This window comes from Coffea arabica, chromosome 5c (genome assembly GCF_036785885.1).
Source record: "Coffea arabica cultivar ET-39 chromosome 5c, Coffea Arabica ET-39 HiFi, whole genome shotgun sequence".
NCBI classification, from domain to species: Eukaryota; Viridiplantae; Streptophyta; class Magnoliopsida; order Gentianales; family Rubiaceae; genus Coffea; species Coffea arabica.
This window is the reverse complement of record NC_092319.1, coordinates 3,422,016-3,437,907: the sequence shown is the minus strand read 5'-3', so window position 1 is coordinate 3,437,907 and position 15,892 is coordinate 3,422,016. Positions and strand designations below refer to the sequence as shown.

At 34.8% G+C, this 15,892-nt stretch overlaps 1 protein-coding gene across 1 annotated transcript; it reads right to left on the bottom strand.

Annotated features, from left to right (window-relative positions):
* Positions 1–12,260: 12,260 nt before the first annotated feature.
* On the bottom strand, positions 12,261–14,420 carry LOC113689049 (uncharacterized). Its single transcript, XM_027206884.1, has 5 exons — positions 13,887–14,420; positions 13,762–13,808; positions 13,276–13,684; positions 12,722–13,159; positions 12,261–12,488 (listed from the first exon to the last, which is right to left on the bottom strand). Exons 1-5 carry the CDS (start codon positions 14,418–14,420, stop codon positions 12,261–12,263), a joined length of 1,656 nt encoding a protein of 551 aa, XP_027062685.1.
* Positions 14,421–15,892: the final 1,472 nt, after the last annotated feature.

Below are 15,892 nucleotides of genomic sequence, written 5' to 3'. Positions count from 1 at the left end.
GAAGTTTAAATAAATAGCACATGACAAATTAAATAAACAGGACACTTAACATAAATATAGAAGTGACACTGAGGATCCCATGTGGTTTCAAAGAGGTTTGACACAAAGATGCAGGGATGAACCTGATTCATAAGACTTTAGAAATTACTAATAAGACAAAATGATATAACATATGATTGCCCTCTTTAGGGGAATCAAAAAAAATTGTTATAACACCTGAAAGCCATCTTTAGGGGTGTTGGGGCAAGGTCAAAGCACTGAGTTGTAGGGCGTTAGCCTCGCAAATTTTGAAATTTCAAGGTTAATACATAGAAACTATGTATAATTTGCTATAAAAAAAATATTACTATGTGCTTTAAATTTAAAAAAACATTATAGAGAATTATAACAGATGGATAAATAACACATAAACTACAATGTGAATTACCTAATAAATAGGTGTCAAAAACACAATTCCTCCATCAAATCATTATCTATAGATCATCCAAAACTAAAGGACAATTGTCTTTCACTTTATAAAGTACTTATTTTAATTGTTTTCCACAATTGGAAAATACGTACAAGCTTGACCCAAAGCACAAGAAGACCAAAATATAAAGTTGATAGAAATATTATCTTAAGCCTTAATTACACTACATGAAATATTTATACTAAAATGTACAATTTTTTTTTTTTTTTTTTTTTGGTAATTGAAAAGAAAAATGTTCATACGTAAACCAGAAATGTAAAGAAGTGAAAAAATGATAGTCTAGTAAAAATACCATGGATGAAGAGATCGAACTGTGCAATAAAGAGAGACCAAGTGAATTTCTAAGTTTATAAAAGCAGTCCACATTACAGAAGCAAATAATGCGTGTGAACAAATGTGCATTACTATGAACTATGAACTATGAACTACAAACTTCTGACTGTGAAGTACTCCTAACAAATATGCATTACAGCGCATATGCATTAAAACTTTGGGGCACAAAAGCCGTGGCTTATCACCTAAGGTATATGCCTCAACTGTCTGGGCAAAACCCTTCAATACCCATGCCCCACCTGATTGTGCCAAGGCATTTTCAGTGCTGGGCGCGTTTGTAAAACATTGGTAGCTAATTCTTTATGCCATTTTTTCTTATTTTCTGTATTGTAAAACTCCTTAATAGATTGCATGCCATAGGCAAAGTAGTAGAAGATTACAGCGTCATCCATCATGTGCGTATACTATTTTTTAGTATGCGTCTCTCTTTGCACAAGACTAGAAACTTTTAATTCTTTATCTACAGTTGATGGATTCACTGAAGAGTTTTTGGTATTTTGAATTACATCTCTCTCAAAATATATTTATAGGTTCAGCTAAAAATTAAGATAGTACCCCTTCTTTCGAGAAACGAAATTTGACTAATTAAATCTAATCCTAGAAGTCAACCCAAAAGCCGGCAAGATAGTACCCCATAAATGGTCCAATAGATCAGTCCAACATTAAGCAATAATTCATCCCCCAAACAGAAAGATAGAAAAACATAGCATAAACTCTTGCAAATGTGTGCATTTGTGGTAGGTTTAATCTTCATATGCTGAAGACAACACTTCCCAGTCTAACAGCATAACAAGTTTCAAATTTTATGAACAACCGGGAAAACCAGTATCCATAAGGATTTCAGCCTTCACAGCAAGTGAAGACAAGTAAAATCGAAATGGGCATAATGTTTTACTGGCAGTGAGAGTTCCGTCCATCAAGGATGTCCTCCCAGGAATAACTAATAATGTCACAGTTGATCTATGACATTGGAGTAACAATTTTAGGGGCCGTTAAAGCTAAAAATACTGGATTCTAGCCAATGTCAGTTACAATTAAGCTACAAATACAAGAGTGAAACAGTAGCAATCATACTTTGTTTTGTGAAAGAGAATAGCCTAATGCAACTTATAAGCAAACCAAAGAATGCTAAAAAATATTCACCATAAATATTGCTTTAATTGAATGGGAAAAGAGTATAAGTGGAGCATAAACAACTAAATGAGGGACTAAAATCTACTCACCAAGTATTATAATCGTGTTATTGCAATCACTTTTTTTGCATTTTTAATTTTGACTGCCCTTTATGGGGGCAAAATATGTACTTTTAATATTGAAAGTCATAAAGCGTGAGTACTTCCAAAGTTCATAGGGCAAAGTGTGTTATTGAACATGTGATAAGATGACTTGAAGTCTTACTTGGAGAGAAACATGAATCAACTCTACTCTTTTCATCCTTCCAAAAGAAAAAATAAACTCTACTCTTTTCAAATAACCATATGAATTAAATAGTTACAACTTGTAAAAGTTAATATAAACAAATCTTAATTCTCAATTTGTTAGACCTTTAGCTAGGTGTCAAACAAACTCATTTAGTTAAATTTATTCACACCCGCTCACGAATATTGGGTATAGGTATCTTAAATTTTTATATATTGATATAAATGGGTTACCCAATAATACCCATTTAATAAATTGGTATAATTGGATAACCCACCAAACTCATTTAGAACTGTCTTCACATTCACATCTTTTTAGAATTGTCTTCAACAATATTTTTAGTATCTAAAAAACTAGACAATCAAAAAAGCTCTATGCCTTCTCTCTACTGTTCTTCCTCCATAGGAGGGAGATCTTGGCTATAAGCCAAGGTCTCCCTTCCTCTTCCTTTGTTCTTACTTTTATTTAATAAAGTCTCTCTTAGGATAGTGAGAGTTTTCTTCTTCCTAGGCTATCCTGGTGAGAGTTTTGTTTAGTTTTTGTTATTTATTTTCTCAGATCTAAGAGTTTCTTCAAATCTATATGTTAGATCTAAAATTTCTTGGGTTTCTCGTCAGATCTCAACATCAGTTTTGAATTTGAACAAGTTGGATAACAGATTTGAGGAAATAAACATGCACAGATATCTATGTAGCAGTTCGTTCAATTGGTTAGATTTGATTATTTGTGATTTATAGTGTAATCTTTTATATTTTATAACTCTATTAAATCTAATGATTTTTCAGATCAAATATATCTGTAATATATTCAATGTATTTTCTACCATTAGTGTAGATTACTTTGTCAAGCAAATCATGCTAGATGATTTTCAACTAGTTTATTAATAATATTGACTTATGTTTTCTCAAAAAAAAAAAAAGAATTGTCTTCAACAATAGTATCCTAATTTCTTCATCACCTTTGACTAAACGTAGCATCAAAAAGTGGAGAACCTTACGAAAAGGTGGGAGCATTTGTTGGCCAGTTTTCAACTTAAAGATAAAGAATAACCATAGACTTAGAGATTTTTCTATCATTTTTTCATTTGTATTTTTCTAGTATCCAGTTTCAAGTTCATAAGTTGATCGATCATTGTTTAATCTCTCTTTTTCATGGTTCCAAATCCTTTCCCTATTGCACAACAAGAATATTTTTATTGTTCAATTATTGAATAGTATGTAATTTTGCAACATTGCGCATGGATGGGAAAAAAATGGTAATTAGACTTATTGGACATTATAAGTTAATATTTAAAATTAATGATGCATGCAAACTGCAAGGGATGGTATAAATTGATAATTTAGTTTACAAAATGAATTTAGATGAGTTTGTAAAAACTCAGAATCAATGTGTTATAAATGAGTAATTGGGTTATTCAACTAATTTTTTAACTTACCCATTTATAACCATCTAAATAAATGAGTTGACTCACTTATACCCATTACCTATTTTAACTGTCCAAATCTGCCCAAATCATCTATTTTGATACCTCTAGCTAAGATCTATAGACCTCAGGGTTAAGTGACCATTGGGTAGGTGATATGAAGTGTTGCACTTGGTCCTCTTTGTAAAAGATAACAAAATTATATAAAAAAAGATAAATAAATGAGAATGAGAAATGAATGAGAAAATAAAAAAGATAAAACAATTATTATATCTTTAATTACAAAACTCAGATCTTTAAAATGAAGAGCTTGTCTAATGAATGGCTAATAAGTAAGTTAACAAGGTTCCCATGTCTTGGTTTTTCGAAAAAATTAGTAATTTATAATACATCTAATTTTAAAGAGTGTAGAGCACTAAATGCAACTATAAGGATTTAAAGTATGAATTGTGTGTCCTAATTCAATACCCACTAAGCAGCTATGAAAAAATCCTAAATAGGTCATCTTGGCCTCTTTATTATCCGCTCACACTCACTTTTACTCTAGATAGCCCATCGCAACAACGTAAAACAAAAAGATGAGTACACAACATTCTTATAATTTCATGTCATTTTATGTATGGAAATTTTGACCAGTTCCCTGATAAGAAAAAATCCTAAAAATAAAAAAGAATGGACAAAATAAGGCTAAAAGTAGGACTGTCAATCGAGCCATATGAGTTGGAATTTAATAAGTTCAGGTTCAATTTACATAATTAGTAAGATATTCGGGTTTTGAGTTATGAGTATCAGTCTAATATATGTGAAACTCATACTTGGTTCACAACATATTTGGGTATTAAGTCTAATTCGAGTTTAGCCCAATTTCACTTATTACTCTTTAATTTCTTTAATATAATTGCTAAATCCATTAAGTAGTAAAGTTAATTTGCAATCTACGATATTAAAGCTACACATAAATCAGTAAAAAGTACATTAAAAGTACATAAACCAAAAGTTTTCCAACAATAATTGTGTCTAATTCTTTTAAAAGTACATAAATCAAAAGTTCTTCAACAATAATTGTGTTCGAAATGGGATTGCAGCTTTTAGTTTCAGATTGTGTAATAGATTAATAGTAATAGTAATTAGCCAATAGACTACTAAATAGGTTTTTTCTCTTTAAATATATTTATGAATCCAAGTCTTTTCAAAACCAATACTAATTACTAATAGTCTAATTAAACATTACATATTTAAAAATAATATTACCTATATATATATATATAACTATATAACATAATGGGCCGAGCTTTAATCGGGTTGAGCCTATAAAAGTCCAAACTCAGCTCATATTTTGCCTGACCCAGAATTATAGTAGGTTGGCGCCTTTTCTTTTGGACCAAACGAGCCGATATTGAGTTAGCCCGATTCTATTGACAGTCCTAACTACAAGAAGGTGGAATTTAGGGATAAAAACATTATCATATGCACAACTATCAGAAAGCTATGTAAACTATGTACTAAGATGATTCTTTTAAGCATATGTTTGGACGAGAGGAAAACCTTGAATGTGCGAGATGTATATTCTTCAAGCTATTAATTCTTGCCGACACAGAACACTACACGAAAGCAAACAATTGTATCTATGTAAAGCCATGGCAATTTTATTTTCATTTCAGATGTTTCTTCTAGAAATCTGTATGTTTGGAATTGAGTGAATCTATATAATTGATTGTAAATAGCAGTGTTATTAATTAGAGATGATATGATTGAACCTGTTAATTTTCTATAGAATAATGAGCTTTCTAAAACTTTATTCCTTTACAAGTTAATTTATTGGAAGCAAAAAGGGCGTAAAGGTTGAAAATTAAATTAAGCAACTGCTTCTATTAATTAGTTCACAAGTGTAATTGTGTTTGAGCATCTACGAGCCTATTACATCTTCATTCGGACAACAGTCTTGGAGTTGCGCTGTTACCTTTGAGCTTATTTTTAGCTTTTCTGGCTCCGTAGCTATAGGGAAAATATTCGAGGGAAAATGTACATAGCTTTTTGACGGGAAATTATTCTCTACCGCTACACTTCCTATTAATGCTGGATTCTTGTAATCTAAACTTGGTTCAGATTGCTATTTTTTTCAAGAAAATGACAATTTTCCTGGACAACAACATGGACATGATTTCTCCGCCCAAATTGAGTGTCTTGCCGTTTAGTTTTCAACCGTATGTGCTTCAGTTGGTATAAAAGAGGCTGGCATATTGTAGATAACCGTTTTTCATATCCAGACTTAAGCCATGAGGCTCATGAGGTTTTTCATTCGCTACGGGCCTTGACCGTTCTTTGATGCTGATATCAGCCTGAGTCCTGTCACGCCCTAGGCCCTTAGGGCCAAGATGCGACCTGAGTTTCAACAATCAAGTTCAACTATTTAGTTTTCGTTCTCACTAATCCAAAATGGATATTTTACATTAGATTTGAATGCTCACACCCTATTTGTGTATTGTATTAGTTTACAGCACTAACTTATTCGACGTGAGATGGGGTGTTACATTTATCCCTCTTTTTCAAGCTTTGCGTCCTCTAACCCAATCTCATCTCATACAGAGGTTACGCGAGATTCGCTCCGATATCATAATGTCACACCAAAACCGGAATCTCAATATCCAAGTCCAATTATTTAGACTCCGTCCTTGTTAGCTCAAAACAAATATTTTAAGTGGGATTTGAATGCTCAAATTCTACCTATGTAATAAACTTATTCTACACACACACACACATATGCCAAAAAATTATAAAGAGCGTATATATCTTACCTTACCTATGTAAAAGTGGGAATGACTATATAAACAGTAATGAACAATTGCAGTGGTTGGGTTATGTTGTTGCTTCTTTGAACTGCAGGGGTGTTGGGGTCTTTTGGTGCTGCCTGGGTTGGGCTTCTTTAGAGATCAGTGATGCCCATGTGGCGCGGTGGGCTTGTGTACATATAAAATCGCTACACAATCTTTTTTCTAATTTTCTTTTTCAATCTAAAGTTACTCATTTCTCACAGTATGAAGATGGCTGCATTTTTTTAATGTCAAATCGTTACATAATCATCTCCTTCATACCTTTTTTTTCTTCCGACCTAAATCTTTTGCTTCATATTTGCAACTTGTCCAGAATATAAAAGGCAAAAAGATTCGCCCTTACACCTTTAGGATGTCGATCTCCAGTTTTGAAATTAATATAAGCAACGTGAGGGTTTTTCCAAACCACAAGTAAGGAAATGCTCAAAGGTCTTGTATATCCCAAAAAAAATTGATTGGAATGGCTAAAAATGCTCAAAGGTCTTGTATGTCCAAAAAAAATTGTTTGATTGGGACGGCTAAAAGTGCTCCAAGGTACTGCATGTCCCAAAAAAAAAAAAACTCTATAGCCATGTTTGCAGATCTTGATGACTTGATTCTATTGCCTGCGTTTGTGATTTAGCTTTGCATTTGGGGTTGGTTTTTCTTGGTACAAAAGTTGGTTTTAGTGGCTAGCGAGCGTCAAATATCTCAATTTTTATGATTTTTTTTCAAGTTTTATAAATTTAATCTTTTCTATTCCATAGAAACTCTTTTACACAAGTAAAATACGATGCATGCTATGTATACAAAAGAGAAATTTGTATTTTGAATAAAAATTATGTGTCATGCGTCCAAACCTACTAATGTAAAAAAAAAAAAATTCACTAAACATAACCCTATTTAGGAATACGTGTGACTCATGAATCATAACCCCATTTATAGATAACTTTCTTATTATCTTTTAGATTCCTATTTTAACTCATCATAGAAAATATAAATTACCCATAAATAAAGAATCATATCCTATTAGATACATTAAAGTTCAAAGTATGATTGATCATTTCAATTGAATTTAGTCTTATTTAATGGTCTAAGTCCGACGTTGGCTTAGCGATGCAATAATTAATGTTGTATTAAGAATGTTAGATAACCTGATTTCAAAGGTCTTTTTGTTTCTCCGTATAATGAGGAAAAAACACACGCACAAACATGACACAGCAGCAAAATAACGAATCTAGGTGCCAGACGCATGGCGTCCGGGCAGGCAAAACTAGTCTATCTATCATTATGCTGAAAGAAAGTGTGAGTTGCCTTATGAACAGTGAATGTGGACTGGCTATGGAATAATTTCCAGCAAGTTGGGGGTCCTTTGTTCTGTTAGCTACGCGTGAACTTCGTGGAAATTGGTCCAGCCATCTGTGCACCCTTGGATTGGTTCCAATTCAAAATTTGACCATCGATCATCATTTAGGAACGTTAGGTGCTAGAGTTGAAACGGTGGATGGTGGTCGTACGAAGAAGTTCTAGTGGGGGGACCTTGCTGCCGACTGATTTTGATGCATTACGAAGAAGTTATAGTGGGGGGACCTTGTTGCCGAGTGATTTTGATGCATGCATGCATTCCTTCAGACTGGGTTAATGAATGCAGCACGTATGTTCTTGGTAATGAGTATAGCTTTTTATTGATTTCTTGTTTTCCTCAGTATACTGGTTGGACCCGTGTCCTCCTAGGTGGGGATCGTCTTCAAAGGTAAGTTTCTTTTTTTCTTCCCTACTGATTTCTTGTCTTCCTTAATATACTGGTTTGAACCGTGCGTTTGTGATTTAGCTTTTTATCATAGACTCATAGTTGCGCCGTGGGTGTACCATGTGTTTGTAATATTATCATACTTTCAAAAACGTGTCATGAGGTGCCTTACATTTTCACTCGACGCTCTTAACTTTTGAAAAATCTTACTTGGCTTTTCTACTTTAAACTTTTTGTAGCATTTAAAAAACCCGTTTTAGAATATAATATTAAAAATTTCATTTTGGAAAAGAGAATCCAATTTCATTTCAAATTTACCCTTTTTATGTGATTTCTTAATTATCACAATACATCAAATTTATCTCCTAACTTTTGTAAATTGATCGATGTAGTCCTTTTGAAAAAAGTAGACTGAAAGATTGAAAAGCTCTTTAATGTTTTTGTGTCATTGGTTCGAACAAAAAATGCTAATTACTTAAAAAATAACTAGTAATGATTTACAACTACGAGAATACCTTTGTGCATCAGCTTAAAAAAAACACAAACAAGTTTATATTGCAATCATCTGACCAATCAAATCAAATATTGCAATCATTTTTCTCTCCTAAAATCAAATTCCTGTTGTAATTTTTCTTTCTTCTATCAATTGACCAATCAAATCAAATATCTCAATTTTCGTGATTTGTTTTTTCAAATTTTAAAATTTAATCTTTTCTATTCCATAGAAACTCTTTTGCACAAGTAAATTTGGTTGCATGCTATATATACAAATAGAAATCTATATTTTGAATAAAAATTATGTGTCATGTATCCAAACCTACTAATGTAAAAAAAAAATTCGTTGAATATATAAAAAAGGCGAATTCAATTTTATGTTCGTTTGAAAATCTTTTTAAATGTGCTTGAATGCTTACTCAAGACAAGCAAACAGAAGAAAATGATAAACCCATTTTATGGTTGTCTCTCTTTCTTCTGCCAGAGTATTAAATGCGAAGTACAAGCTAGCGAAATTGTCCAAAAAAAAAAAGACTAAAATTTCAGTGGAGCTCTGTGAATCGAGAAAAAACCAAAATATCCTTAACTGGTCAGAACTCTGTTTCAACTTTCAACCATGAAAATGCACTTCTATATTTCGACTTTTTGACTAGGAAAAAGACTAAACTGGACTTTGATGTCTTCACACCAAATAGATCTATCTCGTAGCTTCACAATGATATAAGAATCACCTCAATTCGATACTTGTAACTTAAGATATGGCCAAAATACTACAAAGTGTCAAAGCTATCTTAACTTGCATTTCATCCTTTGATTGCATTTCATTTTTTTCACTTTATATTCTCTTTTTATCACTTCAAGCCACATTCATCATCTAATTATCTTCTCAACTCATATCATTTGATGATTGAATCATTAAACCTACAAAAATATGAGGTTTTCACAATTAAAATTCATATAAATGCAATTTTTATACTTCAAACCACAAAATACATATTTTTCACTAGAATCCTAGTTAATTAGTTATAAAATTAAATAAAACACACCAAAACTAATTAATAAAATATGCTAAAAATACGTAAAATATACACTTATCATATATATGTGCATATATAAGGATAATATCAACAACCTCCCTTGATGTTTCAGTTAATAGCACTTAGCAAGTGATGTACAAAAATGAAAGAAAAGAAAAAGAAAAAGAAAAAGTTAGTTGTAGTAGGATTCAAAATATAAATTAATCCACAATGTCTTTTTTATTAGTACTATAAAGAATGTCCTGTTAGGTTTATGAGTAAAGGATTGTGTCCCACATTGGTCCGAGAGATGGAGAAAGAGAGATTAATATGTAAGTAAGGGCCCAAAACCTAATAAGTTAAACTTTTGGGTCAGAGTTAAATTCCTGACTTACATATTGGACTCTTTGATGGACTCTTTCAAGGTGTTTCTCCCTATCAAATTGGTATCAAAGTTTCAAGTTGTGAGACTGGGCTACTCATGGGTAAGTGGATTCTTTTCGGAGTTGGACCGGTGAAAATTCTCTTTTTGATGGTGGATCGAAGTGCCAAGGAGTTTGGTTGGTGTTGGACCAGGTGCGCCATAAGTTTGGCAGGGGTCCGGTTAATGTTAGACCAAAGAGCCAAGGATTGGCAAGGGTCCAGTGTGCAGTTTGAATGTTGAAGAAGAGTGGGTCCATGTTTGGGAAAAGAGGTAACCTTAGTGATAAAGGTAGGTTTGCATTGAGTATTAAAGTAGGCTCAACGAAGGGCTGGTAAATTTAGATTTAATGTGGGGGTTACTCAGGAAGGGGGAGATTTGTTAGGTTTATGAGTAAAGCGTTGTATCCCATATTGGTCCGAGAGATGGAGAAAGAGCGATTAATATGTAAGTAAAGTCCCAAGACCTAATAACTTAAGCTTTTGGGTCAGAATTGAATTCCTGACTTACATATTGAGTTCTTTGATGGACTCTCTCGAGATATTTCTCCCTATCATGTCCCAACATTCGCTTGAATTGGCTGAGCTTGTAATGCTGGCATCATGTTTTCCTGCCAACCTCGTCGCATTGAGTTTACCAGTGTGTCTTACCCTTCTATATAACAACTGTTACAATTTTATGTGAAATTTAAAATAAAATTGAATGTTTCAGACAACTGCAACAAAAAAAAAGTTTCAGACTACTTTCAAATCCTTCCATAAAATGCATCAGGACGAAAGTTTAAGCCAATTCTTTTGAGAAAACAACAATACAGAAAAATTTTTAAGCTTCTTCTATGGACTGAAATGCAAAAAAGGAAAAAAAAAAGTAAAGGAAAAGAAGTTGAGTTTTACTAGCATATAATAATAGGAAGGCTATTTCAAACAAAATATATTTCATAGGGAAAAGAGTCCCAATGGCCCTCCAACTCTTACCTAGGTAAAGTTTTGGCCCTTCAACAATTAAAGATACGTTTTTGGCCCTCGATCTAACAAAATAGCATATTAGTGGCCCTTCTGTCAAATCCAGGAGTTAACTATGACGAGAAGCTTCATCTCGTGAGACGCGACACCAAATATGAAAGGTATTATAGTCTCTACATGATAGTTGACCAAGCAAAGAGAGAGTAAAAAGGTTGCTTCTTCTCTTACCTTAAGTTAGAGCAACAAAAATCTCCATCCAGTCAAAGTTGGAGCTGAAAATGCGAAGAATGAACAGTTCCCCTCTACCGATGTGCAGATGTGAGAAAGAGACTAGGGTGATTACTTCGTGGACTTCAAAAAATCCTGGGCGAAGGTTTGCTGTGTGTGCAGAAGGTTGCTGCGGATATTGGGCATGGATCGATGAGGAGATGTGCCGACGGGCTACAGAAATTATACCTGGCCTTCTTCGAAATATCAATGCAACTGAAAAGGACAGAGATGAATACGAAGAAATAGCAAGAAGAAATGAAAGAAAAGTAACAAAATTGAAGGAAAAAGTTAAAGAATTGGAGAAAGACATTCGCAGCAAGAAATGGGTTAATAAGTTGCTGGTCAAATTCCTTTTTGTAACATGGATATTGATTTGTTTAATTTTGATGAGTTGGGGCCAAAAAAATGGAAACCTTGTCAGTTTTCGGCAAATACAAGGTACTTGCAAACACCTGGCCCTTTCCAAGTTGAAGTTTGCAGGGGAAGAAGATGATCCAAATTGTTCATTTTAATGTAAATTTTTTATTTATAGTTGTATGATGTATCTGCAAAGCTTGTAATCAAATCTGTGTTTGTGCTGGTTCTAATGAAATATCTGCTCATCTCTTTTTATTAAATAAAAGTGTTGTAGTTCATTTGTTCAACTCAATGAATTTGTTTGGTATTGTGCTTAGAAAAAAGGCATGATAATGGTGTAAGAAGAAGAAGCAGATAAAGCCATGTTGTATACATCACAATAATCACTTGGCAATGAGCATAAAAAAGAACTGCTATAATACAAAGTTGCTGCTCAGCATGTATCCAACAAGCAACTGCTAGACAAAAAAAAATAGAGAAGAACTGCTAGACACAAAAACATGTTCTGATATGGTAATGAATTGTCATCATCAGTTTACACAGCATAAAACAAAAAGAGTTTATAAAAAAAAATGGGTCTATCATGGCTGAGTTCCTCTTCTAGTGGTTGTTCCTTCTCCCATTCCTCTGGCACCTTGTCTTTCTCTTCCTTTGCCTCTGCCTCTGCCTCTGCCTTTTCCACTCCATCTCCCCCTCCAGTTGTCAACTGTGAATGGGGGTTCTTTACCCAAATAAGCATAGCTCGCATTGATGGCTCCTTTTTCTGCATCAGTAAGCGGCTTTGTAGCTGAGTTTTTTCTTCGCTGTGAATGATGATGTTATTGGCTCTGTTGTGGATGTTGCTATCCAGTTTCATCGCTAGCCGGTTGCGTTTGTTGTTGCAAATTTTGAGAAGACTGGCCTGGTTCCTTATTTTTATCAAAATTGCAAATGACACATGTAAATACATGGTGGATGCAGAATAGTGAAAAATTAACAGCAATTGCATGCACTTACTGTCCTCTCTTTTTCTACTGATTGCTGCCTCTGCTGATTACTCGGTTGAGCCTCGGATGACTTGTTAGAACCTTGTTGTGCTTCTTCATTGGGAGGCTTCTTGCACGTAGCTGTGTTATGACCAACCTCACCGCATTTTCTACAATGAATGACAATCCTCCTCCTCAACCTTCTACCATGATCCCTCCTCTCAGACACATCCCTTCTCCTGGCCTTTTTAGGCCTACCAGGTTGAGTAACTGGTATTGGTGGATCCAACACAGGCATGGTGGATGAAGGCCAATGATTCTCGCCACTAATTGGCTGCAAAACATTCTCATAAATCTTGAAGAAGAGGCCTCTGCTATAAGAACGATCCAGATAGTTGTAAGGATTCTCTTCTCGCATGAAGATAGCAGCAATTGCATGACAGCAAGGAACTCCACTAACCTCCATAATCTGCAAGTACAATATTTTTTTTGCATATCTACTGCAAATTGGGCCCCTATTGGACCCTTGACTTGATAGCCATGCAGTGCATTCCAAGTGGGCATCCACTGACTTGAATGCTTGACCCTAGTCTGAATAATCTCATTAATTAAAGGTCCAGTGGAGCCCTTGTATTTCTCCATTGCAGCTCGTCTTCTTTGAATCCTGTCCATAAGATATTCTCTTATCAGTTCCAACATTGTGATGATAGGTTGGTCCCTTGCATATTTAATATGGGCATTGAAGGACTCGCATAGATTATTCACTATCATATCACTCTTCACGTGAGTTGGAAAGAATGCTTTGCACCAATGTCGAGGATGAGGAGCTTTCTTGACCCATTCATATGCATCCTTATCAAAAGTTTGAAGTTCTTCCATTGCTTTGTCGTACATTTCCACTGTTGTGCAACATGCTATATTCCACATCCTATCTTTAAGAGCCAAACCAGGATGTTTTTTCTTGAAATTACGGTACATATGTTGCACACAGTACCTGTTTTTACAAAGTCATTTAAGTCGTTATTAAACAATTGAAAAATTATAATGCAAAAAAAAACTTGATAAAAATACCTGTGCTCACATCCAGGTAGAACTTCACTAAGTGTCCTGTCTAGCCCCTAAAATGAAATCATGATACACTGTTAGCTTGTACCATATTTGATTCAAAATTTGAATTTCAAAGTTTCATATCATACCTTTTGCTGATCTGATATAAAAGTATAGTGGCACTGATTTTCAATTTCCAAGTCCTCACTTAAATATTTGAGAAACCAAGTCCACTGCTCAGTTGCTTCTCTCTCCACAACTGCCCAGGCAATAGGCCACCATCCATTATTCGGGTCTGCAGCAATGGCAGTTAGTAACTGTCCTCTATAAATCCCCTTTAGATGGCAACCATCCAGACCTATTATTGGCCTACAGCCATCCTTGAATCCCTTCTTCAGTGGTCCTAAACAGCAGTATAACCTCATGAATTTAGGATTACCCCCTGGTCCTCTAAATGGAGTAAACATTATCTCCATTGTACTCCCTTCATGTGTCTTTTTTATCTCAGCACAATACTCCCAAATTTTCTTGTATTGGGGTTCAGCCGACCCCTGTATCATTTTGAGAGCCAATTTCCTCGCATTAGAAGCCACCCATTTAGAAATTTGGGTTTGATACTCCTCATGCACTGTTTGCCTAATCTCCCGAGTTGGCATGCGAGTGTTTGATCTAATTCTCTCCATATATCTATTTGATAATCAATTGGCCTTCAAATTTTTATTTTTCCAGGCATGATTACAGTTTTCATGCTTGTCATACATTGTCTTCACCACCAAATCTGCTGTGCCAAGTGCCTTTTCAACTGAGGCAAACACATACCATGGACATGGATCTTTACATTTGGCTCTCACTCTCTTTGGTTCATTCTTCTTTGTGTATACTGGCTTTCCCATCTTAATTCCATATTCTTGGATAGCAGTTTTGAATTGGGCTCTTGACTCAAATTTCAAACCCAACTCGAACCTTGTATCAATCCTAAATTTTTCCCAGGAAAAATCTTTATACCTACCAGCATACTGCTCAGTTTCTTGATCTTCCTCTGATGAATCAGCATCACTACTTAGATGATCTGGGATTGTATCTTCTGCCAACGCATCTACTTTTGGTGCAGAATCTTGGGTCTGCTGCTGCTGTTGTGTTTTTCTTCTTCGCCTTACTTGTTTTTTTTTTTTCTGCTGTGTTTGCTGTTGTACTGGGGACTTATGTGTTTCAGTTTTTTGGGTAGTAGCCTATTCAGTAGTACAATGTTCAGTAGTAGCCTGCTCAGTTGCTTCTCCTCCCTGCTGTGAAGGTCCTTCAGTTTGCACCTCTTCTAAGGTGCTTCTACACTGAGTTGGCTCCATTGTCAAATCATCAAGAAGATCCTCATCTCTACAGTGTTCTACATCACCACTGAATCTGTCACATTCATTTTCTGATCCAGAATCTTCATCATCTCTTCCATTTCCTTCATCTTCATTAGGCTGTTGACACCTCAATTCTTCTTGTGCTGTATCAGTTTCTCCAACATGCTGCTGGCTATGGCATGCTTGTGCATCACCACTTTGTCCTCCAGTTGAAGTCACTACATGCTACTGCTCAGGTTGCTGCTCAGATTGCCCTACATGTTGCTCAGGTTGCTGCACATGTTGCTGCTCAAGTTGTTGCTCAGGTTGATGCTCCTCATGAATAGATGCTTGTGCATCACCACTTTGTTCACCAATATGCTGGTTCTTGGCTGTTCTTCTACTTCGACTCTATCCTCCAGTTGAATCTCTAATTAACAGCCTCCTCTTAGGAACTAGGTGAGAAATAGATTCCTCTACTACACTACCCTCCTCATCCAACTCTTCTATCAAAACACCAGTCTTCTTTTTCTGTACTGGTTGGATCACTATGTGAGACTTGCAACTATTAATTTCTTCAACTGTTAGATGATTACAATAGACTTCCATTACCTTGTACTTATAAGCCCAAGCACAAAATTTGTTAACGTCATCATCGGTGCACAACTCTCTTAAACCATTTGTTAGATCCTTATTTGGTTCAAAGTAGTAATACATTATGGCAGCATTACGATGTCCCATTTTCTCTACCATTTTATTTAGTCGAATGGTTGACATTCTTTCGGCATCACAAAGGTCTACATAGTCCACCTCTCCATTAGCATACCATA

Coding starts and splice junctions, on each gene's coding strand:
- LOC113689049 (XM_027206884.1), bottom strand. CDS start 14,420: ATGGAGAGAATTAGATCAAACACTCGCATGCCAACTCGGGAGATTAGG. Junction 13,685..13,761: donor CTACCTGGATGTGAGCACAG/GTATTTTTATCA, acceptor TTGTAAAAACAG/GTACTGTGTGCAACATATGT. Junction 13,160..13,275: donor ATGAGATTATTCAGACTAGG/GTCAAGCATTCA, acceptor TTGTACTTGCAG/ATTATGGAGGTTAGTGGAGT.